General features: G+C 47.6%; 1 protein-coding gene across 6 annotated transcripts in view; it reads right to left on the bottom strand.

Moving 5' to 3' along the window:
- The window catches only part of MICAL2 (microtubule associated monooxygenase, calponin and LIM domain containing 2), a 221,651-nt gene that overhangs the window by 112,285 nt on the left and 81,759 nt on the right, over nt 1-27,607 (bottom strand). For all 6 annotated transcript variants that reach the window (XM_066250979.1, XM_066250974.1, XM_066250975.1 and 3 more), the window contains exons 4-9: nt 18,506-18,713; nt 14,863-14,979; nt 13,169-13,270; nt 10,232-10,387; nt 6,241-6,341; nt 1,648-1,905 (exon numbers count right to left, since the gene is read on the bottom strand). In XM_066250979.1, the coding sequence (XP_066107076.1) occupies nt 1,648-1,905; nt 6,241-6,341; nt 10,232-10,387; nt 13,169-13,270; nt 14,863-14,979; nt 18,506-18,713 (942 nt within the window). The remainder of the gene's footprint in view (nt 1-1,647; nt 1,906-6,240; nt 6,342-10,231; nt 10,388-13,168; nt 13,271-14,862; nt 14,980-18,505; nt 18,714-27,607) is intronic.

Here is a 27,607-nt window from a genome sequence, read left to right as displayed (position 1 = left end):
AGGGGCCCATGGCACAGCAGCAGCAAAACTGCTTGGGGGCTCAAAAAAGGCAGAGAAAAACTCCCACCCTGGGGGAGGAAAAGAGGGAACGTTTCATAAAAGAGTTACATTTATGCTGATTTTAAAGAATGGATAGAATTCTGATTGTAATTTATTCAGGAGTAGCGGGAGTAAGATAGTGGGCAACGTCTTGGTGGCTGGACAGTGGCGGGGCCTGATGGGAGAAGTCTGTGTGGTTTGGGTGCAGCAGAGATCATGGACTCCAAGAGACAAAGTGGAGAAGTGGGGTGTGGGCTGTGGGGCTGAGGGGCTGAGTGCTTCACCAAGGACCTGAGCTTACAGTCCACACACCACGGTGAGCAAGGGCTGATTCACCAAGCTCGCTTCTAACTAAACTGTCCCATGCCCACCCAAAGCATCGTTTGGAATTTGATGCTTAACTTGGGATAAATACATAAACACAGTTTGGTCCATGCTTATATTAAAGATGAAAATGTATCCCTTCTGGAAGCCTTTATTTAACCTAAGGATCCTAGCATTTGCCCATGTGGGGGAAGAATTTTGAGCAGGCAAGCCAGGGACAGAAACTGGACTTGGGGTCCACGTGCCTTTCCTGCATCCTCCATTACCTCAATGTTGAAAGGCCACAAAGCTCCACCCACACGAGAAAGGAATCCTGGCCACGCCCAGCGGTCCACGTGCTCTGAGAAGGATGGCTGTGAAGTCCAGACCAGGGCCCTAAGTTTGTACTTCAGCTAAGAGATCAGCCCAGGAGAACTCCAGGTGGAAGAAAGCGCTCTCTGGCTGACACAGACAAACTGGCTCCTCTGAGTTTAGGGGAGGGGTCGGCTTTGAAGCCGGGGTGGGCTTGGCAGGGTCCCGCTGGTGGGCTGGGGCCTGCCCTTCCCTGGCTGTGCAACAGCAGGTGCCTCCAGCCCAACATACCTGCAGGGGCCTGTCTTTAGGCAGGACTGAGGGCCGTGGTGGGATTCAAATAATTTAACGACCAATTCTGTGCCCTAATCACCGTTTTAAGTATAAAAAGTGATATACCGAAAGGCAGTTTATTATTTCATGCATTTAATACTTAATAAGGACAATAAAAGAGGTATACAAAACTAGATAACGTTATAAGAAAGGGTTTTAAAATATTAATGAAAAATATTAAACAATACCTGACAAAAACCAATAAAACTGTTATTTAAGATACTGCCAATGACAGCTTGTCACCCCCTGGTTGTTTGGCACTTTTTCTCTTTATGTCATGTTTGTTTACTGAAGTAAGAAACGTGAGGGAATTAAAATGTAGTATTTCATCAAAGGTATAATGAGGTTTATGAAATGAATAAATATTACAAACATAGTTGTTAATTATTTTTTTCACCTACAGACAGAATTAACATTACTACAGCACTTAGAATACACTGTTGTGCAGAGATGAATGTTAAAAAAGATTAAGGAATGTAATTTGTGATTTTCACATGGGCGGCTACCCAGGCGCCTACCTTAGAGAGAATTCTGATTACAAGCGCCATTTTAACAACTGGTTCACCAAACTCAACAAAAAATTAGGTATCGGTTCTGCTGAACCAGTGCAAACCGGCTGAAACCCACCACTGACTGAGGGGCTCCAAAAGTAGGCAGTACCTCTAGCAAGCTGTCGCCCACCAGGGCCACGAGCAGCTGGTGTGACTGACGCTCGCGCACCAGGGCCGCGTTCTCTGAGGCGTACATGGAGGTGAAGTCAAACATGGCCACGTCGGGCTGCCCGTAATGGTTCATGGCAAAGTCTAAAGACGGCAGCTGGTAATTAGTGGCGAAGTCTGCAGCTTCACGGGCGTAGGAGAGCAGGTTGTCCTGGTTCACGTTCTCCGCACACAGCAGCATCTCGGTGTCGATGTAGTCCTGGGGGGAAGCGCAGGAGCACAGTGCAGCCACCTGCCCCACCAGAGGGCAGGACTCACACCCACCTCCTCACACAAGGAGTGGGAACAGGGTCTGTACAGTGACGCTTATCCAGGCGCAGAAGAAAACCAGGGCCAAGGGGAAGCAAGAGGAACCAAATCAGCCAGCTGTGGGGATTAATCATTGTGATTAAGCATCAAAGCTGGCTCTGAGCTTCCTGGCATCCAAGGCGAAAGGGAAATGTGATATGTCACAGGGCTCTCCTTATCAGAGAGAAGGAAGCATAGAATTCCTTAGGGAAGGCAGTCTTTTTTTCCTGGCACAAAGCTCTAAAAGAGTTGTCTCATGTAGGGATTTCAACAGAGAACACTGTGTTGTAATGAACAGTGTACCTAATAATGGTCTGGCAGCAAATACAGAAGCCTGTTTGCTATGGCTGATTTATACAACCAGTAAAATTAAAAGGGAAAAGAGTGAGTGAAAGAGTGATTTTATAATGAACTAAACTAAGCTAAGCTAATATGGTCCAGATATGCTGTGTTTAGTGGTCAAACAAGAACTGAAAAGAAATGGATGTTTAACATAACTCAGACTTTCTCTCCAAACTCAGTTACCCCTTTTCTCGACAGGCTGAGGCTCCTCGGGGCCCTGCTGGGCTCTCACAGTATTCGCTGCTATGCTTCCCACCAGGGCCTCAAACACCTGAGCCTAGAGGACCAGGACACCCATCTCGGAGGGACACGGGCAGGGACTGCAGGACGCCTGTCTCTGAGAGTCAGATCTGCTCATTGTGTAGCTAAAGAAACTAAAAGGCCATGTTTCCTAAAAGATGACACAGAAGGTGCACATCTGTGGTTGGGGTGGAGGTGACAGGGATTAGTATGTATAAGACTAACACAGGCCTTGGGGTTATTAAGAGCAACAGGTCAAATCCCACCTCTGCTATTGACTGACTGCATAAATTTGGGCAAGTTGTTAAAACCTTCTGACTTTCCATTGGCTTACATGGTAAATGAGAAAAACAAAATTTAGTTCACAGAACCGTGTGAGGACCAAATGAGACTATACAAAATCCCCAGCCTGACACCTGGCACTTGGGAAGTACTCAATGAATAGGAATTCCTGTCCTCAATAATGATGACACAAAACACAGCATACCGCAAAGTGCAGCCTGGACCCACCCTAGGCACCAGCAAGAGCATTTACAAAGGTAAATTTACTGAGGCTCTCAGTAAAGTGGGCAAGCCTGGCCAAGTAGCTCCAAATTCAGGTAAAGGCATAGCTTCATCTACAAAGTGACCTACTGGGTCAATTTTCCCCATAGCCACGAGTTCAAATACTTTGTTCCGGGAATTCTAATATTTCCACACCCAAACCATGTAACCCACATTGCATCAGCACTGGCCTAAGAGCCCTTTGTCAGATCATGGCATTCAGGCTGGAGCTCCTGTTATTTGATTTCCTTTTTCAAACTATTCCTACACTAACATGATCACGCCCTTCCCTCGGAGGTGTGGAGATGAGATAGGGAAAAATGAACACACGAGTCTCAAAAAGCCCCCTCTTCACACATGCTGCAAGTACCCGCGGTGAACTGGGTGATAGGTGAATGTGGACACAACACAATGTCTGGTGCTGATGCCCAAGTGGGAGTGCGGGGACCTGGCAAAGGGACAGCCCCCAGGCTGCACTGGGATGACAGTCCACCTGGCCTGGGGCTGCTGGGAGGAGCCACAGGGCCTTGCAGGGCAGGAGGTCCCAGGCGAGTGGGTGGATGGCAGAGCAGAACCATAGGGAAGGGTTGAAAACAAAAATGAGAAAGAGGAAGGTGGGAATGAGGCTCTCAGTAAAGTGGGCAGGCCTGGCCAAGTAGCTCCAAATTCAGGTAAAGGCAGGGGAATGAATCTGGGCCTCATTTTCCACAGGCCTGGGGTACTAAAGAGAGTCTGGGTGCTAGACAGACAGGTAGGGTGGTGAGCAAAGCAGCCAAAACAAGCAAAGGTAGGTAATACAACAGGAAGAATGGTCACCCCAAGTGCAGAGCTGGAAAGAGGCTGTAGGCCAGAAGCGAAGGTCAGGCAGTGCCTGTTCGCCGCTTCTTGTGAGGGTGGACTCAGCCTCGGAGACCAGCTGTGATGTGCATCCACCTCACACACACGGCAACCGAGCTCCCATTACGGCAGGAGTAAGCCATGATGGGAGCTCCTCCCGGGATCCGAGCCTGCATGTGTGTGAACCAGCAGAGGCAGGGTCCCAGGGGGTGGGCCACCCTCCTTGTAGGGAAAGCAAGGTGGACACAGCTGGCAACCTAGAGGTACGGTTTCTTGAGGAGAAACTTTGCTCTCCCTTCAGTAGCCATAGAAAGAAGCCCAGAGATCAGAAGGACTAGATGGGGAAGCAGGTCAATCAGTCATTCCATAAACATGTTCTCAGTACCTTGTATCTCTAGGAAGATGCTGACCCAGATAGGGAGAGGAAAGCCGAGAGGGCTTGCCATTCCTTCAGGAGGAGGAGATGAATGTTAATTCAAGTGGCTCAGGATAGATGGTTTGGCTCCTGGCTTATGCAAATACTATAAAGCTTAGCTGGGCACTTGGAGACTTGGGCCAGAACTCCTGAACAAATGGTTGTTCAATTCCCCCATGTCTAGCCTATGGCCTCCAATTTCTAGATAATAATTTGGTCTTATACCAACAGGCCCCTTAGCACCAGCTCAGAAGATGCTCCCAGAGTCCCTGGGGGAGAAGAAAGAGCCCCAATGAGGACAGATCCCTTTGGGATCTGCTCCCAGCTCTTCCATAGTTACAAAATGTGGGCTCAGAGTGGTCGTTCTTGCCCACCTGTGTCACAGTGGAGAGCCTGAGATGGGAGATGGAGGGGCTTTGACAAGTGCCAAGGAATTGAGTCTCCATAATCAACACGTGTGGCCTGGACAATTGCCCTGGGATGACCTGAAACTTAGCATGGCTGGAGTGCTTAGCCCGCGAAAGAGGAAAGCCAAGTCACACTTTGCCTCATGTCCCAGGGGTGGCTGACCAAAGCCTCCCCAGCCTGCAAAGGTGCCCACCGCACCTGCACCCCTGGTCCTGAAATAACACTCCTCCACTATCTGACACAGGCATCCCGACAGAGGTCACAACTTTTGGAGAAACGCCTGCAGAGCAGAGGGAGGAAGGAGACGTGGACTTGCCTTCCTGAGGCCAGGTCAGCAGTGGAGCACCAGCTGTGGAGCCCACTGCTCATGCAGCTGCGGGTGGTGTTCAGTCAGCCTCTTCCAAACCTCCTCCCTCATTCACACTTCCCACCCAGCAACTCAGGCTCTCGGTACGGAGGAGACCCAGGGGAGGGCTGGGTTACTAACGCCATCTGGCCGCTGCCAGCACGGGCTGGCGAGAACATAGGCGCATTCTTCTCTGACAAGCAGCGATGAATGGTCACCACGCGGCTTGAGCTCTAGGCTGACCCCAGGGAGCAGGCTGACCCCAGACTGCATGATCCTTATCTGGAGGCTACAGCAGCGGCGGAGGGAACAGGGGCTCTGGAAAGGTTGGACACCTGACCACAGACACTTTCCACCAACCCTGCTCTCTGTTTCAGCAGGAAAACGCAGAGGCAGGAAGCAGAGGCCACAAAACCAGCTGGACAAAAGACAGGTGTTCAACACAGGCAGAGGAGTTATGGAGGGACTCTACCATCCACTACTTGCTAGGCACGGTGCTAGGTGCTCCGTATACATTTTTAAAGGCACTCTTCCAAGCAACCCGTTCAGACAGAAACTATTATTCCTACTCTGCAGATGAGAAGAGTGAGTTTCAGAAAGGTTAAGCAGCTTAGACAAGACCTCAGTTAATAGGTGGCAGAGTGAAGATTCAACTCAAGTCTCTGACTCCCAGAGCTTTCCCCCATACCATGACAATGGGAATACAGGATGAAACTGACAAGTTAAAGCATCTGTGTCCCATTAAGACAAGAAGCCCCCATCGGCTTCCGAATGACTGTGACCTCTCAGGAAAGAAAGCAGGGCTGAATGAAATATGGGGAAGACAGACTCAAGTGATCTCTCAGGAACAAGGGGCGAGGGACTAACACCAGGGCGAGGGACTCAGCCGCCCACCCCCACCCAAGTTCTCTGCAGAAACGCCTCTGCACACACATTGGTGTGGGCTCGTTCATCAAATGTTCATGCAACACCAAGCAGGACGGTGGTGGGTGGAGGTCCCTTCCTCTTTCCCCCCTTGCTCAGTTTCTGGCAGGATGTCTGTTCCTGCACTTGTTGATGCTGCCAGCCCAGGTCACAAAGGGAAAGACGGGACATAACAGCCAAGAGATACGTACATTAATGATGACGCCTTTGTCAAGCAGGCTCTGCTTCTTGGCGGTCATGACAAAATAGTGGGTGCAGTCCTTGTAGTAAACAATGTTCTCGAGATCAATCCCTGAAAAGAGAAGCATTCGTGCACTCAGTACTGCTTCCCCACTGCCCAGTGCCAGGAGCTCTGCCCTGCTGCTTTATTCACCTGCAGGGTATTCATGTTCGATATGTTTCTGAGACAGGCCGGGCTGGATAAGATAACGTCAAGTGCCAGAACTGGTCCAAGTGAACACAGCTAAGTGGTGTTTCTACACAGCCAGCAGCCCCTGCTGGTTGTGTGTGAAAACCCTGGGAGGAACAACTCAGGTCAAAGAGTTGGGTTGTATTGTATCTTTTCCACTCTCCAACAATTGGAAAAAAAAAACACTTTAAAAGACTAGGTTTCTGGGCCCTGGCCGGTTGGCTCAGTGGTGGAGCGTCGGCCTGGCGTGCGGGGGACCCGGGTTCGATTCCCGGCCAGGGCACATGGGAGAGGCGCCCATTTGCTTCTCCACCCCCCACCCCTTCCTCTCTGTCTCTCTCTTCCCCTCCCGCAGCCAAGGCTCCATTGGAGCAGAGATGGCCCGGGTGCTGGGGATGGCTCCTTGGCCTCTGCCCCAGGCGCTAGAGTGGCTCTGGTCACGGCAGAGAGATGCCCTAGAGGGGCAGAGCATCGCCCCCTGGTGGGCAGAACCTCGCCCCTGGTGGGCGTGCCGGGTGGATCCCGGTCGGGCGTATGCGAGAGTCTGTCTGAAAAAAGACTATAGGTTTCTGCATGACCTGTGGTGGCGCACTGGATAGAGCATCAACCTAGAACACTGAGGTCACTGGTTCAAATCCCTAGGCTTGCCCGGTCAAGGTACATACAGAAAGCAATTACTACAAGTTGATGCTTCCTGCTTCTCCTCTCTCTCTCTCTCTCTCTCTCTCTCTCTCTTTCCTCCCCTCCCAAAATCAATAAAATTTAAAAAAGGACTAGGTTTCTGCATTTGAGCTCAAAGTGTGGACCCCAGTCAGAAGCATCAGCATGATCTGAGAACTTGTTAGAAATGTAAACGATCAGGGAGCAAACCAGGCCTGCTGAACTAGAGGCTCTGGGGGCAGGGCCAGCAGCCCCTACTTTCACAAACCCTGCAGGCGATTCTGATTCAGGCTGAAGTTTGATTGGCACCAGCTTTGATTCTTCCAAGGGAGAGAATGGAACAGATAGATGCAGGGCAACTTAGCAGCAGCCAGCACAGAGGCGTGCTGGGTTACCATAGGAACTGCTTTATTACTAGTAGATAGGAAGCAGCCTTCAGTGCAAACGGCCCCCCAGAGAATCAGAGGAAACTCATCCTCGTCACCATCACCGTATGAGGGGCAGTGTTGTGAAACAATGGCCAAAGGTGACAACCACAGCAGAGTGGAAAGGAAGCTCATTTAAACATTTGGGAAAACACACTCAGGATCCTGTCATAATTTATATTCGGTGGTTTATTTAAGTACTTATTTTCTTGGTTTTTGAGGGGAAGGGAGGGTTGGAGAATTCTTAAATCATTCAAAGGGACATAATATGCTGGAAGGAAATATTTTTAAAAAAATAAAATAAAATAAGACAGTCGTGCTGGATGTCAGAGGGTTACGCAATGGGCACACATCACTGGTCAGTAAGAGGCAGAGTCTGGTGCAATAACAAACCCCATTTCTAGAAAATCATCTTAATGCAATAATCCAACAGAAGCAGTTTGAGCTGTAACAGTCAATAACTGGAAAGTAAATCAGAAGTCCATACACTTTCACTGTAAAAGGCCAGACAGTAAATATTTTGGGTTCCATGAGCCCTTGGATCTCAGCTGCGGCCACTCACAGTGGAGCAGCCACAAGCAACAACATAAACAGATTGGCATAGCTGCCTTCCCACAGACCTTCATTTTTAGACATTAAAACTGGAATTTCGCCCTGGCCAATTGGCCCAGCGGTAGAGCGTCGGCCCAGTGTGTGGAAGTCCCAAGTTCAATTCCCAGTCAGAGCTCACAAGAAAAGCAACCATCTGCTTCTCCACCTCTCCCCCCTTCTCTCTCTCTCTCTGTCTCTCTCTCTCTCTCTCTCTCTTCTCCTCCCGCATCCATGGCTCATATGGTTTGAGAGGTTGGCCCCAGACACTAAGCATGGCTCCATGGCCTCACCTCAGGCACTAAAATAGCTGAGCAACAGAGCAGCGGCCCCAGTGGTCAGAGCATCCCCTGGTCAGGGGCTTCTTAAGTGGATCGGGTCGGGGCCATGTGGAATCTGTCTCTCTGCCTCCCCACCTCTCACTTAAAAAAATAAAATAAGAAACCTAAATTTTGTATAACTTTCAATTTGTCACAAAATATTGTTTTGATTCTTCTTTAAGCCATTTAAAAGATATTATAATGTTTCTCTGCTCCAGGGCACTACAAAAGCATGTGGCCAACCAGCTTGCCACCCCATGGTTTAAATGCTTAAGCAGTGACAATACACCCACTTAAAGAGCTGTTCTGCTAAAACTGACCATGGGGACAATATTCAAAATGTGATGCTGAATGAGAAAAGCAGAATAATGGAAAATAGGGGCATGATGATGAGAGCTAGATCCATGTAAAAGGTAGGGATGCAGGTGGAACATTACTGAAAAGAAGAACATGAAAATGAGGATTGCCCTGGGCTCGGTGGTGCTGGGTGTGGATGATTTATTTCTAGTATAAAGATTTAACATTGTTGTGACACTGTCTTTTCAAGAAGTTTATATATTTTCAAATTCAGTTAAAAAAGAAAAAATCTGGGCCCTGGCCGGTTGGCTCAGTGGTAGAGCATCGGCCTGGCATGCAGAAGTCCTGGGTTCGATTCCCAGCCAGGGTACACAGGAGAAGCACCCATCTGCTTCTCCACCCCTCCCCCTCTCCTTCCTCTCTGTCTCTCTCTTCCCCTCCCGCAGCCAAGGCTCCATTGGAGCAAAGTGGGCCGGGATGCTGAGGATGGCTCCATGGCCTCTGCCTCAGGCGCTAGAATGGCTCTGGTTGCAACAGAGCATCGTCCCCTGGTGGGCATGCCGGGTGGATCCCGGTCGGGTGCATGCGGGAGTCTGACTGCCTCCCTGCTTCGGAAAAATAAAAATAAAAAATAAAAAATAAAAATAAAGAAAGGAAAAAATCTGGAATTTTACTTATTTGGGAGCAGGTGTTTCATCCCTCACTTTCCCCTCACCCTGCATTATTTTCCCCACCATCCTTACACACAACCTGACATGCTAGTTATTGATTGACGGCCAGCCTCCCTCTATAGAATATAAGCTCTGACAGTGGGGTTTTGTTGGCTTGGCTCACTGCCCTGCCTCACACCCTTGAACAGCATCTGGCACCGAGTGAGCATTCAATATATATGTATCAAGTAGATAAATGAATACTTTCCTCAAGGCCCATGCCTTGAGGACAACTGATGCCCCTGAGTGAGTGTCAGGCTCCCGGGGCCTCCCTGGACATCCTAAGGAAGAAGAGCATATGGCACAGTGGACAAAAGCATGCCGGCTTCTTCAGGGGGCACCCATCGGTTCCTGGCTCCCCACTCAGAGTGCCCCCTGAGTCCCACCCTGATCTCCGGCCCAGCCTGACCAGCCTGCACTAGGGCAGTTAATGTGGGCGTTCCTTCCTGGACAGGGAGCCACTTCGAGTGGGTGCCATGTCAGCCTCGACTTTAAATCTCATGATACTCAGTACCAGCACATAATGGGCAGTCAGTAAATGTTTCCTGAGTAAAGAAATGTGCATCTATATTTACGTACGACATCTAGAACTTTCCCTCAAGAATTCCTCTTGTCCTGGAAGGAATCCTGCCCATTATAATTTTAAGGAGAAGTCCCTGCTTCCACTTGATCCGAGTGAATATCCCTGTCCCCAGAGCAGGGAAAGTCAGCGGCTCCTCGGGGCACTTTTGGAAGGGACAACGGCCCGGTTTGGAGAAAGGTGGCAGCCTTACCCGTGTCTTCTTTCAGGTCCTGGAAGAATTTCTGGTTGAAGATGAAAGCCACGCCACTGATCTCCTCCACCTTGGCCTCCGCTGTGCTGTTTCTGTTTATGAAGTTGGCGGTGATTGCAATAGCCAACTTCCCACGGAATTCTTTCCTCCTGAACCCTGCACGAGGAAACGGGGAGAAATGGGTCTTTCTTCTGGATTTGGTGTGAAAACTGAAAAAGATTACTGAGAAAGCTGCTCTCAGATGCCCATAAGTCAGTAAAAACAGAATTCCAGAAGAAGAGGGGCAGGCAGCAGGGCCCAGGGCTGCACCCGAGGAAGCCAGGCATCGCCGGGGCCCTTTCTAAGAATCTACAAGACCCGTTATCCTGGTTAGTGTTTGATAAACGAAAGGCTCAAGTGATCTCCAACAGGTAATCGCAGGCTCAGCCTGTTAAAGATGGGAGTTGAAGGCTGCATCACTTAGGTGTGCTTGAGTAAATAAATCACTGGCCACTACGACTGACTCAATCCCCATCCCCTTACCCCTCCCAGCAGGTCAGGGGGTGGGACTGAAAGTTCCAACCCTGGAACCGAACCGTGTGGCTGGCTCCCCTGGCAACCAGCCTCCTCCCCATCTTTAGGCGATTTCCAAAAGTCACCTCATTAACATAAACTCAGGTATAATTGAAACGGGCCTGTTATGAATAAAGAGGTGCCTATTTCACCTTTCTGGCTCTGAAGGTATTTCAGGAATTGAGGACAAGAAACCAAATATTATAACAGAAGATGCTCCCACTGTTATCACTCAGGAAATCCCGAGGGTTTTGGGAGCTCTGGGCAAGGAAGAGATGAAGACCAAATACAGGGGCTCCTCAACATTCGACATTTTGACATAGGACATTCTGAGTTTACTACACTCACTCCCATAAAAACTTTAAAAAATTGAGACGTGAGTCATTTTTTTTTGTTACTACAGTACAGTGTACAGTACAATATATTTATGTCCTTTTCCTTCTTTTTTGTAGCTTAGTTCTGTTTTTATGTTCTAGATTATGATTTTACAACTGTGTTAGAATTGGTAAGCTAGGGTATGTTTTGACTTACACCAAAATTCGGGTTATGTCACTGTCATAGGAACAGAACTGTGTCATAACCCGAGGACCCCCTGTATATATTCCTTTTTAGAAACCACATTCTCACAGGTGGTTATACAGGAAGTCACAGCAGGTGGTCACATCTCCACAGACCACTTTCTAATTCCCTTCCTTTTAGCATCTGCCTATGCCTATAGTCCCAAACTGCCCTCTGCCTTGGGCACTGCTGTTTACTTTAACTCAGGGACTCCCTAGGCTAGCAGCCTCACTGGACGTAACCTCTGTCTTCAGCCCCCCTGGGAATTCCTCTCATTCCCTCACCATGTAATCAAGTCTCGGGTTGATTCCTAGACTTTTTTTTGTCAAAAATCCCTTTGGGTTTCCTCCTTATACATACTCCTTCAAGTTGTTCTTCATTTGTCAAAATGGTCAGCAATGGCATTATCTAGTCCAGCGTTTCTTAACTGGGAGTGTTTTTGCCCCCCATGGGGCATTTGGCAAAGTGTTGAGACATTTCTGTTTGCCACAACTGGGGGTACTAATGGTGTCAGCTGGGTAGAGGCCAGCGATATTGCTAAGCATTCCACAATGCCTTGGGGACAGCACCCACAACACAGCAGTAGCTGCCCCGAAATGTCGATAGTGCCCACTGAGAAACCCCACTGTAGTTACTTTCTTGGTCCCAAGTTGCTCCAATGGCTCTCCTCCTTCCCACCCTGCCCTTCGTGTCCATGAAATGCCAAACTAGTCTCAAGCTGAGCATGGGTCCTGAATTTTCAAATATTCAGACCTACAGTTTCCTCAAACCTTCAAAATGCCCCATAAACTCTAAACAGCACAACATCCACATTTCAGCTTAAAAATTTGTTGGATGTTGGTTATTGTTCACAAGGGGTGTGGGGAGGGTAAGTGCGGAGGGGAAGAGAGAGAAAGCACTGTTTGCACAGCAGGTGGGAGAGGCCTCAGCCAGCCAACCTCACCCCCTGAATTCCCCCAAATCAGCCCTATTTCAGGGAGTGTGTTCAACCTCAGAGAAGGTGCCTTGTCAGTCAGACGTCTGCAGTCTGCAGCCTTTGAGCAGGGCGAGCTGGAAAAGCAGGCCTGCTCCTGGTCAAAGGGATGCCACATGGAACTACTTTAACCCCAACCCATGGTCTCAAGTTAGTGTGCTTAGTGCAAGTTAGTGCACTTTGTGCACCGATTCGCCTTGGGACTGGGCTGCAGGTGACTGAAGGCACTTCCTGGCAATGCGACTCCTCTCTCAACTTTATTAGATTATGACATAGCCAAAGAAAACGTGCTGTGCTTCCACACTGAGAACTCAGAGAAGCAGTTCCACACCTTGACAGTCTGGGCAAAACTCATCTTACTGCCCAGCAGGGAATGTGCGTAAGTTATGAAAGAGATGGGTGCCTCCTTCTGGATTATTATACTTGACAGTAAACTGATACCATTAGTAGTATAAAAATGCTGATCTAAGAGGAAGTATGAAAGTGCTTAGCACCATGGCTTGAACGTTGGCAGGCGTTCAATAAATATATATTGATATTTTTCCTCTAAATTTCCATGGCACGTTACCTTCATAAAACATTTTTCCATTGGAATCCTTTCCCAGTCCTCATAACCGTGCTCTAACAGGGCTCTCTCTTCCACATGGTACAGTTGGAAACACCAAGGTTTGGAGACAATTAAATGGCTGCTTTCTAAACGCTCGCCTCAAGCATGACAATGTGGTCTGCCCTCCTATCAAGAGTCCCTCCAGCTTTGGCACCTGTCAGATTGCCCCCTTTCTCTACCCCCATCCAGATACATCCCCTCCCACTCCTGCCTCCCCATCTTCAGCCCCAAGAAGCAGAGTCTTCACCCTCCAGCGTGTTCCTGCGGCCATCGGCACCGATGATGACATCAAACTCAAACTCCGACAGAGAGTGGTCTGCAGGGAGAAATCCTGCCCGCCAGCCGATTTCTACCAGGACAGAAAAAATAAGGTGAGTTGGCACAGAGAAGAGTGGAAAGAGAGGTGATTACACCTCCTCTGTGTTAGCTGTGAGAAATGGACAATGCCATCAGGTATAGGTAGCCCACACAGACCCTCCAGAGGAAAGACCCAGAGCCGTACAGGTTCACACCGGAATCTGGAGTCCTCTGGCTTTAGCTTTAGTTTAGTCCTAGACAAAGTAAACCAGTGCGCTAACACCATGCCTGGTTTTATTGGTTTCTATAAGGCTGGGAGTCGACCCTCAAGTGATTCTCAAACTTGTCTCATATTTGCACCTTATTCTTCTCAACAGATTCTACCATGTTCTCTTCATTTTCCCCACATTCCTCAGCGCCATCCCATTGCTTAACAGACCCAAAGGGATGTGCAGGGTGTAATGAAAGCAGTTTGAACTCCTATTCTTTTTTTTTTTTTTAAAGTTTACTTTTTTATTTATTCATTTTTAGAGAGGAGAGAGAGGGGGAGAGAGAGAGACAGAGAGGAAAGAGGAGGAGCTGGAAGCATCAACTCCCATATGTGCCTTGACCAGGCAAGCCCAGGGTTTTGAACCGGCGACCTCAGCATTTCCAGGTCGACGCTTTATCCACTGCGCCACCACAGGTCAGGCATGAACTCCTATTCTTTATGCTCAAAATGTTCCACTGTGCAGCACAGTCTCTTAAGAAACCACTTTCAGATGAAACCTTGATGGTTACTCATAATTAGAATCTCACATCCACTGGAGGTCTGGGAATAAGAGCCCATGGTCTCTGAAAGTTTAACGGACACCCAGCTACAAAAGCCAACTAATACCTCCCCTAAGTTCTCAATATCCTTGGCTCAGACAGGAGAAATCAGAGTCATGGCCTGTGTGTAAAACTATAAGATCTCTGACACTGTTTGGCTCGACACTGAAAGCCTTGCCCAGGCAGTAGATTTTGATAATAAGATGCAGAGGCATCATGAAGAAACTCTCTGACCACAGTATATAGACAAAATCAGAACTTACATAAACATATTAATAAGGAAGGGAGGGAGACAAATGACTAAGTAAGATATTACTATAATGGGTGAATTCTATGCTTTTAAATTATATTCCAATAAAGCTTAAAAATATTATATACCAAATAATATATATTTTGAACATTTATTTTACATTTGCCCTAGAAACTTCACTTTACTAGATTTTTAAAAATATCATACAGGTACAATAAGTATAGCCACATATCTGTGTGTGCACACAAACAGCTTGAAGAACAAATGAAGGAACTTTATCAGACAATCAAATCTGTCTTCTTACTTCCTGATTTGACTTCATGGGTCAAAGCACCACCTCCTAGTGGCAGGGTAATCAAATCACAGGTTTAATGGCTTAATAAAATCTTCAGCTCCCCTGGGAGCTGAAGAACAAACCTATAGTGACAGCAATGGTCAAAAAAGGTAAAATTTCCATTGATGAAATTATACCAAACAGCTCCCAATAAGAAAAACTGTCACAGAAACATCCTCTGAGAGCTGCAGAGGTATTTTCCATTTTTCAGCATCTGATTTCTAGCCAGGAGAGGAAAGTTATACTGTACTCTGATTTTCTTGATCTTCAGGAGGCTCCAGAACCTTCACAAACTCCACATTCACATGGATTTCAACTCCCAGTATCAGGGCCACCTTGAATAGGATGAGCTGTAACTGACGAATACCTGTGAGAAAGGAAGGGGAAGAAAGGCGAGCTGTGAGTAACAATGCCTGGGTGCCTCCTGTACGCAGCATACCATATAATCACTGCTCAATGCGGTCTAAGCACGCACTATATGAAAAATGATTGTTAGTGGGCACGAAGTATGTGGCAGGGGCTCTGTGTCTTCTCATTTAAACTTACAGGGTTTTCTCATTTATCCCTTACAGTGGTCCTTTGAGATAATTATACTCATTTTATATATGAGAAATTGAAAAATAAATAAGAAATTGAGGACTAATTGGGCTAAGTGACTTGCTCAAGGTCACATAGTAGCAAAACTAGAATGTAGACCCAGCTCTGATTCTAGGCCTGTGCTCTAGCTATTAGATAATGTTATAATGATGGAGGCTCTCTCTTTCCTGCCTCTTTCCTGGGTTGGGCTGTGGGTTTGATGAGATAAAGATGAAAAGAAGAGTAAACAGAGAGACAGAGAGAAAGAGGGGTGGGGAGAGTAAAAGACCACAGTAAAGTCAGCCATTAACTGGCTCATTCTGTGGCGACCTATGCCTAAGCTCACAGCTATTCACTGTACGGGGCTGAGGATAAATTCTCTCCACAAAGCTGGGATCATAGTTCCTGACCTCCTACCCAGTCTCTAAAACTCCCCAAATATGTGGCACCTCATTTCTCTTTTTCCTTCCCTACCATTCAGCACAAGTAGGGTTGCCTCCAAGTATATTTCTGTGGAATGCAGTTTCAAACTTTCTGTGAGTCCCTCTGTATTTCATGGGCTTTGTTCATTTAACATTTACTGGATGTCTACAATGTGCCAGGCACCATGCTAGGTCCAGGAGATATAGAGCACCCCCTCCAAGGAAGGAAACACGGGTGACCAGCATAGGGCAGGGCACAGTGGTGGGGGAGCAGAGGAGTAGCAGAACAGGCCTGAGCTTCCGTCCTGAAAGCCAAGAGAAGAAGGATCAATCGTGCCACATCCCACGAAGAAATTAAGGAATGTGAAGGAGGCCAGGGCACTTGGGAGTTGGGGAGTTTGTAGAGACCTTGGTGTAAATCCTTTGAGCTCACTGGTAGGAGATAAATCAGACTGCAGTGGAAGGAGGCGTGAACGGAAAGCATAGACAAGGTCCACATCTCTTCCTTCTAGAATAAATAATTTGGAGAAAAGTAATGGGCTATAACAGAACTGAAGGGCCAGTGAGAAGTAAGAAACAGGAAGACTAAGTGATGGGGCAGGTAGAAAGGAGAGCAGGAATCCAGGAGGGACTAGAGTTGTGGAGGAGGTGGTCAGCTCTGCCTCTGACATGGGGTGGAAAGGAAGCAATGGGGACTTGGATGGGGAGGCGGGAAAGGGGGCTGGAACGGGAGTGCCTGCCAGTGGCTTCTCTCCCCCAGAGCATAGGCGGGAAGACATCTGCTAAGAATGAGGAGGCTGTGGTGGAGGTTTGGAACAGCCACAGTGGGAACTGGAGGAAGATGCTGACACAGGACAAGTTGAGAACTGCTGAGCAACACTGAGGTCCAGGACGCAGCTAGGGCAGGAGACCACGATCAGTCTGGTAAAAAGCCAATCAGCTGGGACTTACACAATCCAATCCATCTCCTGCCTGGAAGCAGGCACTGGAGGCAGCTTGGCCTCTCCTCGTGGTGTCAGGGTTCCTAGTCTGTATGTTTCCAGCACATAGTAGGTGATCAGTAACTTCTCCCTGCCTCCCTTCTCACAGGTACTAGGGCTACCCTTGACCGTGATCACTCTCAGTGTTTGAATCTCGGCTCCACAATCCTGCCAGTGTTTCTGCACGCTGGGCTGTTTCCACGACCTAGGAGTTCACTGGGAGCCCCGTCAATGGTTGGGAGGAGAGAGGCTCCTGGCCTAGAAGGCAGCCCAACAGCCCCGGGGCCCTCCCGGGGCCTCCCGGTGCCCAGCTCTGCCTCTCAAGAGGATCTGCTGAGAAAGTGGTGCTCATTGTTGTTGTTCTAAATTGGGCAAATCCAAATCACTTTCCGATGGACTCATGGAATTGTCTCACCTCAGAGTGGGAATAAATTCTCCTGTGTCAGGCTAAATTACATGCTATGTAGCTGATAATTCTGTTTGTCTTTCCCACTTGAATCTCATATTCATCAGTTCTTGTCGTCATTAAAACAGAGTTCTCAGGATTCTCTTCCCACCTGCGTTCCGAATTCTGAATTCTGAAGCTCGGGGAACCTGGCTACTTCCTGCTCACTGTACATCATTAGATGGTAAGCATTTTCTGAGCACCTACTAAGCACCAGATACAGTGATAGCACAGCACAAACCTGACCTTATTCAATCCTCTCAGCAATCCCGGTAGGCTGGCATTAGCATATTTATGGGAGACCACACTGGGGCTTGAAGAAGGGAAGGAATTTGACCCAAGTCACACAGAAAAATGGACCAGACAGATTTTGGACCCAAATCTGTTCAAACCCTTGAACTCTCTCCATAGAGTTAACCTCCCTAACTTCCATGAGTCACAGTTGCTAAATATAAAATGGCTAAAGACCTCCTTCCTTTATGGGAGGAGGCAGGCTACCCTCCCAGAGCCCGTCTGCACACATATTGCCTCACGAGCCCCGGGCTGTAGTAACATCTGCGCAGAAGAACCCCGGTTCTCACCGTGCCCTACCCAAGCATTCAGGGATGGCCTAGGCCCTGAAGCCCATGGCCTCTACTTCCCTTCCTTTTCTGAAAGAACCTTCATCATGACGCCTTCTCTCTTTTTAAAGCTCAAGGAAACTCGGTATGGGACCTGTGAGTTGTGTCATTCCTCTGTTCTGAAAGCTGCCCTTGCTTCCCCAGAACCACCAATACTCTTTTGCCCAAGAAGCCCTTGACAACCGGGCCCATTGAGTGGTTTCACATAGCTCCCTCTTCTGAACTCTTCGAGCAGGTCTAACTACTCTATTTTTTTTAATATATATATATATATATATATATATATATATATATATATATATATGGATTGATTTTAGTGAGAGAGGAAGGAGGAGAGAGAGAGAGGAACATCTGTTCCTGTATGTACCCTGACCAGGAATTGAACCGATAAACTCTGCACTTCAAGACAATGCTCCAACCAACTGAGCCATCTGGCCAGGGCCTGTCTCCTCCATGAAAGCACATTTTATATTGACCAATCTTCAGTGAGATCGCTAAGAGTACAGGCTGTTATTTACCTCTGCTTCAGTTTCTCATATTTTATTCATTCACTCAGCAGAAGTTTATTGAGCAGCTATTGTGTCAAGCACTCCTTTATGCTCTGGAGATACTTGGTAAACAGGACATGCCGCAGTCCTTGACTTCATGGTGCTTACAGTCTAGTGAGGCATAGTGCAGGGTCTGGCACAGGGCACCGAGCAGACCCTTCACTACATAGCTGCCAGTTGGATATGTGGAGCCCCCAGGGACTTTCACAGTGGAACATTCTGGGGACTCCTCAATGTGGAGAGATGTTTCCCAAGGTCATTCCCCCCCTCCCACCACGGGTGCCACCATTGGCTCCACTCACTGATGTGATCGATAGAGCCAGCACAAAACTTCCCATAGAACTTCTTGGCTCCCAGGCCCCGCAGGTCATGGATGGTGAAAGGCCAGAGGTGTAGGACGTTGTTCCGGGAGAAGGTGTCCCTCTTCTCCACCACAACCACTTTGGCCCCCAGGTAGGCAAGTTCAATGGCAGTGCGCAAACCACATGGTCCTCCCCCCACGATGAGACACTGCAGAGGTGAGAGAGGAGAGAGACACTCAGTGACCTCTAGCACTGTAGACACAAACCCCTAGTCAGCAGCAAACCCCCGTCCACCCAAATCAACCAGCAAGTGCAAACCAAGCATCTGTTAGGACCTGCCATTCATCCATCCAATGTCCATTACTTGTGGGCCTACTATGCACCAGGCACAGTGACACGTCCTATGAGGGCTGTAGAGGCAAAGGGGCTTGGGGGAGGCACAGTTAGATATTCATGAGGTTCAGAGTCAGACTGAACTGGGTTTACATCCCAGCTCTGGCATTTGACCTCTTAGTTTCCTCATCTGTGAAATGGGTCTGCTACTCTTTTCTTGTAGGGTTATTAAAAATAAGATTCCTTTTAAAAAGCTTATGGTGCATCTTTGTGACTTTGATTAGGCAATGATTTCTTAGCTATGATACCAAAAGTACAGGCAACAAAAGAAGAAAGAGGTGAATTGCACTTCATCAAATTAAAAACTTTTGTGCTTTAAAGGTTACTACCTAGAAAGTGAAAAGACAACCCACTGGTGGGAAAAAATATCTGCAAATCATACATCTGAGAAGTAATTATATATTATAAAATTCTACAACTCAATAATAAAAAGACAAATAACCCAATTAAAGAATGGGAAGATGCCTTGGCCGGTTGGCTCAGCAGTAGAGCGTCGGCCTAGCGTGCGAAGGACCCGGGTTCGATTCCCGGCCAGGGCACACAGGAGAAGCACCCATTTGCTTCTCCACCCCTCCGCCGTGCTTTCCTCTCTGTCTCTCTCTTCCCCTTCCGCAGCCAAGGCTCCATTGGAGCAAAGATGGCCCGGGCGCTGGGGATGGCTCTGTGGCCTCTGCCTCAGGCGCTAGAGTGGCTCTGGTCGCAACATGGCGATGCCCAGGATGGGCAGAGCGTCGCCCCATGGTGGGCGTGCCGGGTGGATCCCGGTCGGGCGCATGCGGGAGTCTGTCTGACTGTCTCTCCCTGTTTCCAGCTTCAGAAAAATGAAAAAGGAAAAAAAAAAAAAAAAAAAAGAATGGGAAGATGATCAGAAAAGACATTTCTTTTTTAAAAATTTTATTTATTGATTGACTTTAGACAAAGAGAAAGGGAGAGAGGGAGAGAGACAGAAACATTGATCTGTTCCTGTATGTGCCCGGACTGGGGATTGAACCCACAAGCTCTGTGTATTAGAATGACGCTCAAACCAACCGAGCTATCTAGCCAGGGCTGAATAGACATTTCTTTCTTTTAAGGAAGATATATAAATGGCCAAAAAGTACAAGAAAAGATGCTCAACACCATTAGTCATCAAGGAAATGCAAATCAAAGTCACAATGAGATATCCCTTTATACTCACTAGACCAGGGGTAGTCAACCTTTTTATACCTACAGCCCACTTTTGTATCTCTGTTAGTAGTAAAATTTTCTAACTGCCCACCGGTTCCACAGTAATGGTGATTTATAAAGTAGGGAAGTAACTTTATCAAATTTATAAAGCAAAGTTACAGCAAGTTAAAGCATATAATAATTACTTACCAAGTACTTTATGTCGGATTTTCACTAGGTTTTGCAGAATAAATATTTATAAAACAACTTACTATAGTTAAATCTATCTTTTTATTTATACTTTGGTTGCTCTGCTACCACCCACCATGAAAGCTGGAATGCCCACTAGTGGGCGGTAGGGACCAGGTTGACTACCATTGCACTAAACAGACAAAAACAAGTGTTGATGAGGATGTGGAGAAAGTAGAACCCTCATACACTGCTGGTGGGAACATAAAAGGGTGCAGGTGCTCTGAAACAGTTGGCTATTCCTCAAAATGTTCAACATAGAGTAGCTATTGACCCAACAACTCTACTTCTAGGTATATACTGAAGAGAAATAAAAACATATCTGCACAAAAACTTGTACATGAATGTTCATAGCCAAAACAACTTAAGTGTTCATAAATTGATGAAAAAACAAAATGTGGTATATCCTCACAATAGAATACTGTTCAGCTATAAAAAGGAATGAAGTGCTGATATATGTTGAACCTTGAAAATATTATGTTAAGTGAAAAAAAACAGACACTAAAGGACACATACCATATGATTTCATCTAAATGAAATGTCCAAAACAGGCAAAGCAATAGAGACAGAAATGTTGCAAGGGAATGGGACCGGGGGAGATTGGGAAGCGGCTGCTGATGAGTACAGGGTTTCTTTCTTTCTTCTTTCTTTCTTTCTTTCTTTCCTTTCTTTCCTTTCTTTCCTTTCTTTCCTTTCTTTCCTTTCTTTCCTTTCTTTCTTTCTTTCTTCTTTCTTTCTTTCCTTCTTTCCTTCTTTCTTTCCTTCCTTCTTTCCTTCCTTCCTTCCTTCCTTCCTTCCTTCCTTCCTTCCCTTCCTTCCTTCCTTCCTTCCTTTCTCTCTTTCTTTCTCTCTTTCTCTCTTTCTTCTTTCTTTCTTTCTTTCTTTTCTTTTTTTTATGACAGAGACAGAGAGAGAGAGAGAGATAGGAACAGACACACAGGAAGGAAGAGAGATGAGAAGCATCAATTCTTCATTGCAGCATCTTAGTTGTTCATTGATTGCTTTTTCATATGTGCCTTGACCTGGGGCTCTAGCAAAGCGAGTGACCTTGCTCAAGCCAGCGACCTTTGGGCTCAAGCCAGTGACCATGGGTCATGTCTATCATCCCATGCTCAAGCTATTGAACTCGTGCTCAAGCCGGCAACCTCAGAGTTCCGAAGCTGGGTCCTCCGTGTCCCAGTCCGACGCTCTATCCACTGCACCACCACCTGGTCAGGCTACAAGGTTTCTTTTTAATGTGATAAAATGTTCTAGAATCAGATAGTGGTGGTAGCTGCACATATTTGTGACTATACTCAAACCATTGAATGCATGCTTTAAAAGAGTGAATTATACCTTAGTAAAATAAATATATGAGAAAAAAGTATATGGAATTTAGTTTGACAGGCACTAGTATAGATGTTGTTATACTTATTGCTGAGACCTAGTCATAGGAACTCTTAGTCTACCGTATTTTCCCATGTATAAGACACACTTTAATTTGGGGGCCTGAAATTAAAAAAAAAAAATGTATTACATCAAGTTATTGAACTCAAGTTTTATTCATTATAAAATTCATACAACTCCTCATCCGTTCAAAAAAAAAGCAGGAGATGCAAGTAAAAACTCTCCAACCACTGTATAAGACGCACCCAGTTCTCAGACCCCACATTTTTCGAGAAAGGGTACATCATACCTGGGGAAATACAGTAGGTAAATTCAGACTTGTGAAATAAATAACTAGGACCCCATTAGTTAGTTCTATTTGGAGCTCAGAAAGGGAAACGCTAATCCTGCTTGGTAAATTGCAAAAGACTTCACAAAGGCTTTAAAAATAATTATCACCACTACTATCATCATCTCCTCCGTCTCCTCTTCCTCCTCCTCCATCATCATCTCACCACCACCACCACCACCACCACCACCACCACAGCCTTACTTATTTGTTGTGCACTTACTATGTGCCAGACACTGGTTTAAACGCTTTACGTGTTTTTGCTCAGTTCTCACAACAAATCAAAGAGGAGCTATTATTACCCCCATTTCACAGACAGAAGAACTGAGTGCCAAGGCAGCTAAGTATTTGGCCTAAGGTATCACAGATTTAAATGGGCAGAGCCAGGATTCAAACCCAGGTGGTCTCACTCCAGGGCCCACCATGCTGTACTGGTTCTGGTTTGCCAGGAATAAAAAGAAGAAAGAACATTTCAGGTGGATGGAGGGAAGGATACTTTGGGGGGAGGAAGGAAAAGGAGAAAAAGAGATGAGAGTTTCACTGGAGCAGGTGCTAAAGGTCTTAAATAACAGGCCTAAGAGAATGGCCTTGGTCCTGAAGGCACTGGGGCCATGGTGGGCAGAGGTGACAAATAGGATTCTGTGCAAGTCCCATGCTGGGTCTTAATGGAAACTGTGATGTTGAACAAGACTTCCCCAAGAAGCTACAGTCATTTTGGAGAGAAAGGAAGACTCATGATGACCTAGCTAGTTATATGCAGCAAAAGTCCTTTATTCAAAGCAAATCTTATCAGGAACACCATTACTGTTTAAAAATAAAACAAAACAGTAGAGAAGGGAGTTTTCTGGCAGAGGGAACAGAGACACCCCTACACAGCTGCCCTGCTCCCAGGCAGCCCCTAAGGCAGCTTTGCAAGTAAGAGTTCATGGGAGGGGGAGAAGGTGTCCGAGTAACTAAGGATACCCCAGCAAGGCAAGACAGAGGAGAGCTGCACCCACTCCTCGCTGCGCAGCACAGCAGAGGCATCTGGAAACTTCCCTCCTGCCTGGGCTTAAGCCTTATCTCACAAAAATGCATTCCCCTTCCTCTAGCAAATATTCCATCATCCAGTTATCACTCATCTGGGGCCTCCAGAGTCCCAAAGGAAAAAGCACAAACAAGCATATCAAAGCTCCCACACCACAATCAGTGCGGCTTACACGTTGGAACCTTCCACAGAGTTTGTGGAAACCCATCGGGGGAAATGAAGTCACTGCTGAGATACAGCTCACTCCTATGCAAATCCCTTGGCTTCCCTCCTGGTGGGAGCTGACTGGACAGAACCAACTCCCCCAGGCCCAGCTCCACTTCTTATCTCACACCCCAAACAGCTCCGCCAGCCCACACATAGCCAGACCATGACAGGCATTTCAAAGCAAGACTCCAAACCCCAATGCTTGTGAGGTTGGCTTTGGGGTTAACTTTGAATTCACTGCATTTCATTGCAGTTAGTGCATCTTTTCCCATTTGCTGAGTTCTGTCACTCCAGGGCCAGAGATGGGGAGAGAGTGGGAGGATGTGGGGTGACGAGGGGCAGGAAGAGAAGGAGGAGAGCCCTCCTGCATCCTCTGTCCAGAAGGCCTGACCCAGTACTGCTCCCAGGACAAGGCAGGACACCCCCTCCCACCCGCTGGGGGGCGGCTGTGTGTTTTCTGGGCAAACAGTAGCCGGCACACTGTTTCTGACCCCACCCTCCCCACTAGATCTGAAATCCCATGGCTGAAAGCTCACTTTCCCACCATCCCCGGCCCCAGCATATACTTCAGGCCTGAAATTTCAGAGACGCCACTCATACCATAATCTAAAGTCAAAGTAAATACCAGTGGGCCTAATTATATAAAGAGAGAAAATTTGGTGCAGATGTTATCAAGACAGGAGAGAAGGCGTGTTGGCAGGGGCCTGACCAGTTCCTCTTGGAACACGCTTGTTATGATTAACATGGGAACTCGGAGTTCTGACAAGAGGCCAAATACCATGGCTGCTACACGCCTGGCAGAGGAACAGGACAGAGAGGGCATCCCTAGTGTGCCCACAATAGACCCTCTATCAGGGATAGTCAACCTGGTCCCTACCGCCCACTAGTGGGCGTTCCAGCTTTCATGGTGGGCGGTAGCGGAGCTACCCAAGTATAAATAAAAAGATAGATTTAACTATAGTAAGTTGTTTTATAAAGATTTATTCTGCTAAACTTAGCAAAAAGCCAACATAAAGTACTTGATAAGTAATTATTATTATATGCTTTAACTTGTTGTATGTAACTCTGCTTTATAAATTTGATAAAATAAAGTTACTTCCCTACTTTATAAATCACCATTACTGTGGAACCGGTGGGCAGTTAGAAAATTTATTACTAACGGAGATACAAAAGTGGGCGGTAGGTATAAAAAGGTTGACTACCCCTGCTCTAGATGTTTGGTATGGTGTGAACACCATGGATGCAAAGGTTCTGATAACTGAACCTCAAGGAGCTGCCCCCCTTTCCCAGGCTCAGCTGGGCTATCACCGCTGAGGAATACCTCCAGGAAAGAAAACTTCTCATTAAAACTCAACTCCAAGGTCTTTCTCCTTGAGCCCTAAATTACATTGTATGTTCTTCCCATCGGCTCTGTCCTTAGTGCTACCCAGAAGTAAGCTCTTCACGTTATAATTATCTGCACCCGATTCCCAGGTCAGCACACGTGTCTTCTGTATGCTGGAGCCCAGCACAGGGCCTGGCACACAGCTGACAGATGAATGACCTCTCTACACTCTCACCGCCCACACAGTTCTGGCTCTCTGTCCCTAACCAGGATGCTCAGTTCATGTCATCCAGGGTTTATGTCTGCAGATTCCCACCCAGGCGGGGGGAGCTGGAGTCTGCCAAGGCCACCAGCATCATGGACGTCAGCAGATCTGCGTGCTCAGGTGACATAAATTTATTACCCAACAGGGAACAGGGCAGATCCAACATCAGCAGGAAGTCCATTGTATAGATAAGCTTTGCAGTGCTTAGGTCTCCACATTCACAGAGAGCGACAACCACCACATGGAAAAAAAAGTCAGCTTTCTATTATCATGGGGTCGGAAGAGGGAACAGAGGGACTGACCCACAGTCAAGGCCCAGGGCTAGGGCAGCCCTAGCTCACAAGACACTCGTGCCATTCCAGAGGAACCCCGCAAGCACTCCCCACGTCTGGACACGTGCATCTCTCTACCCACAAGTGGGTGGGTGCGCTGGAGCTGCACCCGACTGCTGACAGGATTCAGTCCCCAGAGGGAGCCGCCCGGGGGACCGGGGGCTAAGCCCAGGCTTAGCTGTCTAGCTGTCTGGAGGCTTGATTTCCGTTTCTGAATTCTGCCTCTAATTTCCTTGCAGGCTCTGTGTACAGACACTCCAGCGAGGCAGGGTACAGAAAGCCAGCACTTGGAGGCAGCAGGCAGATGAGGTCGGTAGTCACAAGTTTGCTTCCCTGGGCTCTGCCCTCATTGAAGAGGATGATTCCAGTGTCTGAGCTGTCCGGCGCCTGCCCAACGCTTTCTACTTGCCAGGCACAGTCCTGATCCCTTTACGTCAGGGGTCTCAAACTCAACTCAGCATGTGGGCCGCAGAGCAAGATCACAGCCGTTCGGAGGGCCGCACTACTAGGTCTACAAAAGGCAACTGTTATGCAACACTTTTCAGTGTCACAAAACGATCAGAAACTGTAGTTCGCATCACAACTGCTGTTAACTAAGCTAATATCTAGCTAGGATGCTAGAGAAATGAAAAATACAAGTAGGCCCCTAGGCTTACTTAATTTTATCCAAAATATTTTGAACTTCGTGGATTAGTCTGCAGGCTGCTCAAAATTGTTCGGTGGGCCGCGAGTTTGAGACCCCTGCTTTACGTGGTTCACCTTCCCAACTGCCTATGAAATGTCACAGTCATCTCCACTTCGTAAATGAGGAAACTGGATAAGAAAGTTCAAGGAACTTGCTCCAGGCACCCTTTGCAACCCCATTTTTGAGCTAAGAAATGGAGACAAAAAAGGGTCAGAAACTTCTCCAAGACCATATAACCAGTGAGGGATCAAGTTTGGATTCCAACCCAGGCAAGGTGGGCCCAAGACCTGTGCACAAAACTGCTTGTCTGATAGTAGAGCCTGACCTGGGGGCACATGGTCATTTTTTATTCCTTCTCTGCCCTGAGCACAGAGCAGCCTCCTAAATGGAGCTGGGGTTCAGGCTGAGTGCAGGGGCCTCTGCACGGAAGGTCTAAGCTTGCTCCACATCCGGGCTGAGCCTTTGTGCTTCCCTGGGGGGAGGTTAACAGGCCGGATGGAGCTCGAGTCCATGTAAGTCCTGGAAAGGCAATCTGGCAGGTGCCACGACAGCAGTGGGTTTGGGCACGGACGGTGCGAGCCTTCTCCAGTGCCTGGGAGGCAAGATGAGCCAAGTAACAGAAGGTCATTCATGGTGCTGTCTCCCTGGTAGCATGCTGACCCATGGGCCACCTCCCCGGGTATCACTCTGGTTCCAGGGACATGCCACCACACTTCCTGGTGTGGCTTCCAGCCTTACGGGCTTTCAAGACAAGCTGTTATCTAAACCCAGGCAGGAAAGCCCTGGCTGTTGCTAGGTTACCACAAGTAGAAACAATTCACTTTAGAATCACAGGACTGAGTGTTTTCAAACTCAAGGAGCCACTCACCTTCTATTTTGGGGGGCTTGCACTGGGGGCCAGGTCTCACAGCCCTGCTCACGGGATGGTGCTAAGGGGGGCTTGAGAGAGATGCAGTCACCTAAGGTTCTAGCCCCAGAGGAGTCACTGCCAGGGGCGTGGCCAGGCAGGGACTCTCTGTGACAACTTCAAGGGCCGTTCTGGGCAGAAAGCTAGATCTCATCTGCTTTGACATGGCTCTGCCCCAGTCTGACTCTCCTGTATCTCGGTCACACCCAGGTATTCCTGAGTAACAATTACATACCACTCAACAACCTCAGGCATTTATAGAAAGGAAATGAAAAAAGATAACCTGTTCTCTCTGCCTCAAATAATACAAATTCCTCTGAGAAACATTCCATTTCTCTCTGTCCTCTTCCAGCTGAGCCGGTGCCCTCCTCTTGTGAGCAACTGTAAGCAGTGACCACAGGGTCAGGATTCTCAAGGATAGTTACATTTGCAAGCATTCTGCCCCTTGGCCTTAGTTACACTTATATTAGAGCCCTGGTTTGAAACTTATAAGTACAATCCTCAAAGCTCTGCTGCCTGCCTCTGCGTGCTGCCCATACTTCACGACATCTCCCCACCTAAGACATAGGTCCCCTGGAGTGGAGGTGTGGGCGCTGCCCCCAGAACAGCCCACACCATTGGGAGAGGCCAACAAGAAGCAGCTTGGGAGCCCACGAGTCCTTTCACTTCCGTGTCCAAGTGCATAATCAGCAGCGCCAACTCCAGCCCACCTCTGTGGTGCCTGCACCTCCCCTGTTGGGAAGAGCAATTGTAGGAACAGTATTCATAATAAAAGTCAGTCACCACTGACTGCTTATAATGTGCCAAAACTGTGCTAAGCCCTTTATAAGAAATGCATCTTGTTTCATTCCTA

This window comes from Saccopteryx bilineata, chromosome 1 (genome assembly GCF_036850765.1).
Source record: "Saccopteryx bilineata isolate mSacBil1 chromosome 1, mSacBil1_pri_phased_curated, whole genome shotgun sequence".
NCBI lineage: Eukaryota > Metazoa > Chordata > Mammalia > Chiroptera > Emballonuridae > Saccopteryx > Saccopteryx bilineata.
This window is presented reverse-complemented; position numbering and strand designations above follow the sequence as displayed.